General features: G+C 38.8%; 1 protein-coding gene across 1 annotated transcript in view; it reads right to left on the bottom strand.

The window, feature by feature from the left end:
• KIF20B (kinesin family member 20B) overlaps positions 1-3,211 on the bottom strand; it is an 80,945-nt gene that overhangs the window by 25,735 nt on the left and 51,999 nt on the right. Inside the window, exons 28-29 of the mRNA XM_019502112.1 lie at positions 1,006-1,182; positions 6-89 (exon numbers count right to left, since the gene is read on the bottom strand). Of these exons, the coding sequence (XP_019357657.1) occupies positions 6-89; positions 1,006-1,182 (261 nt within the window). The remainder of the gene's footprint in view (positions 1-5; positions 90-1,005; positions 1,183-3,211) is intronic.

Here is a 3,211-nt window from a genome sequence, read left to right as displayed (position 1 = left end):
TCATGACAAGTAGGTTGCTTTAGCTTATTTATCAAATCATGCCTCTCAGCCAATTCTCTTCTTAATTGCTCTATTGCAATTTCATACTCCTGTTAAACACATAATAAGTTTAATTATATAAACTGATGCAGGATTGGCCAACTAATATAAGTATACACAGGCATGTTTACAAACAGTAATATACAACTTAATTATTCCTGTGGTAAAAGCAAACTTTAATTCTCTGTGCTAAAGTGGTATTTATGGAAGGTTCTAGAAAACAAATACAGAACAGGAACACACAGCATAAGCTTTCCTGTACAATTCATAGTATGTTTTTCAGTTGTCAAAGAGATCTTCCTTTTGAGATGCACTCCCTATTCACCCATTCCTAAACTCCTTGCTACACCTACCAGGAAGGTAACCATTGGTGATTTGTGATATGCATACCTGTCCTCAAGAAACTGAGTTAATCAGACAGTAACTAATTCAATCCTTTAGCTTTTTGGCTTTATATATTTGTTATATATTTACATTTCTGATCTTCGATGAAACCAAAAAATGAAGAAATAAAGGAAAGCAATTTTTTTTTCTTACTGCTTTGTTTCTCAGGCTACTAAACCTCATCTACTGTTAACCTCAATCAGAACTATAAGTAAAGAAAAAAAAAAAAAAAAAAATCAGCCCCAAGAAAGGATATTTTTTCATTATTTTTTTGGCTGACAAAGACACAGAAGAACCACAGATCTCATAAGAAAGCCTGGACTGGAACCTTGAACAGTTTTTTAAATCATAAACATTAAATAATCTTGAAATATTTTTTGAACTACTAAAATGCTCAGTAGTTCACAGACTGCCAGTACAAATTCAATTTCAGAATAAGATATCAGAATGATTTTATTTTTTACATTAACTTAGAGTATTTTCAACATTTCAAGATTTCAGAGCAAACAAACGTAGCTTTGAAATAATTTTCTGCAAAACTAATAGATAACAATTCATGCATAAAAAAAGGATTAGACTGACCTTCCCTGAACCTTTTAACGTAGTCTGCTTCAGTTCCTCTATTTCTTTATCTTTCTGTACATTGTTAAAAGACAGAGTTTTAAGCTGCACTTCCAAAGCTTTTACTACCTGATCTTTCTCTTCACGCCACTTTTGAAGGTTGTTATCCTTTTCCGCCAGCTGTGCAGTAAGCCTTTCCTAGATAGAAAATAGGAAAGTGATTAGAAAACCACCTAAAATTCCTTCCTTGAATTACCACAACTACAAGGTTTCAAATAATTAACTATTGTATTTATGCTCCAAAAGAAAGCCCTTAGTGTAAGCTAGGAAATAAATGCCGGTACTCTATTTAGAAAAGGAAAAATTGTAATCTAGTTTAATTCAAAATAACTGATAGTGTGTAAAAGCAAAACATGTCTCAAGTAATGCAGTTGCTCCTGTATTTATTCTCTTTCAAAGAGGAGGATTTCAGCCAAGAAAGAAAAAGTCCTCCAAAGGCATACAGTATTTACGTAACCCATCTATTCCTCATAAAATTAGGCAAGCCTGTCAATATAAAGTTACCTAAAATAGAACGTGTTAGCATGGCAGATCTAATATCCTCTTTCATTTTGATTTTGTGTTGGTTGATAAAAATCAGAATTGGGACCATTAGAAATTCACAGCGAAGACTTTTTTTCTAGATTCTATTGTAGCTTTGGATCAACATCGTATCTTTCCTTACATTAGGTTTAATATCAATCTTATTATTAGATCTTATTTACACAATGGGAACCATGCACTTATCATGAAATTAAGAGGGATAAAGAAAAAAGGAATTGTGTTCCTACTAATATGAACTGCATTTAATGCAAATACTAAATTATTACTGTAAGTATGACCAGAAAAAATAGCTTTTCCTCTCAGATTTTTGCTTCCCTAGAGCCTTTTATAATCAATTTGCTTTTACAAAAGTTGGATCAAGATTTACCATATTTACTCAAATACAAGACGAGCCCACCCCCACTGAATTGGCATGCGGAAAAAAGCCCTGTATTTTATAATTGCATACAATGAAATCTCACTAAATACACTGTCTACCATTAAACTACTGCCAAAAGTAGCATGTGCTTAGCCACGGACACCAACTATGAAGTTGATTACATGCAGCCAACACATATGGCCCACACTGAGCAAACATGCTGATGGAAACCTACTACAAGAATAGAATAGTGTAGCCCACCTGTCTAAGCCATACGGTAGTACCCATAGAGTGCAGTCCCCCTCACCATTCAAGTCATGGTGAGCAACAACATTGCATACAGTTCACCCACCATCCCTGTCTGCCCCTCTCAACCTGGTGCATATGATTAATGTGGTCCTACCTTCCATGAACTGAAGCTGGACAGGATTGCCCTGTGCCTCATCTGCATATACATGTTTGGAATATCCCAAGACTTGTGACAAGAACACCTGGTTCCAGTCATGAGTGGAGGCTAATTAGCACATAGATCCTTTGTGGGGGTAACTGGAGTACACAAACACACATGCTGAGCAACGCGGAGCTATGGGGTCACCATAGCTTGAAATACCATTGACTCTGGTGGAACCCAGCCCAGTTACAAGCTTTTAGTTTTGGACTAATAACATGCATAGTTTGTACTACTATAAGTAGATGCTAAAGTGCTGCTCAAAAGTGTGTTTATGGAATACCTGTACTAAAACCTATAGCAGTTTCAAAAAAAAAGTAACATGCATCAATACAAGCAGTCCTTGACTTACAACTTTTGAGTTATGAACTTTATAAATTGACACCGTTTTGAGGTTCCAGGGCAGGTTTCAACTTTACGATGCTCGATACAGCCATGTCCAGCTGGAAAGTCTGTTGTGGTGGAAGAGGAGAGGAGAGAAGGGGTGTTGGGGGTGGAAATCAGGGTCCCCAGAGCGAAGGAGGAATTGGAGCAGAGGCTGGGGCAAGTGCTGCCCAGCCAGAACGGAAGGACGCGAGACAAAGGTGCAGCTTATCCAAGGGGCGCAAGGAGGGGGGCAGGATGGTTCCCGCTGCTGCGTGCCACTGGTCCGGGAGCTATTCATCTGGCAGGGGGGGGGGCATGTGCCCCTGGATCTGCCTGAGGCGGGCAAGGCTGGGGCACCACCACGCTGAGCTCCTGGCAGGCATGGTGGCACTGGGAGTGGGCCTCTGCCCTGCCGCCATTAGCCCTGCCAAGGCAGGGGAGACACAGGACAG

Source organism: Gavialis gangeticus, unplaced genomic scaffold (assembly GCF_001723915.1).
Source record: "Gavialis gangeticus isolate Ggan-Ray unplaced genomic scaffold, GavGan_comp1, whole genome shotgun sequence".
NCBI classification, from domain to species: domain Eukaryota; kingdom Metazoa; phylum Chordata; order Crocodylia; family Gavialidae; genus Gavialis; species Gavialis gangeticus.
Note: the sequence above shows the minus strand (reverse complement) of the source record. Positions and strands in the feature narration are given on the sequence as shown.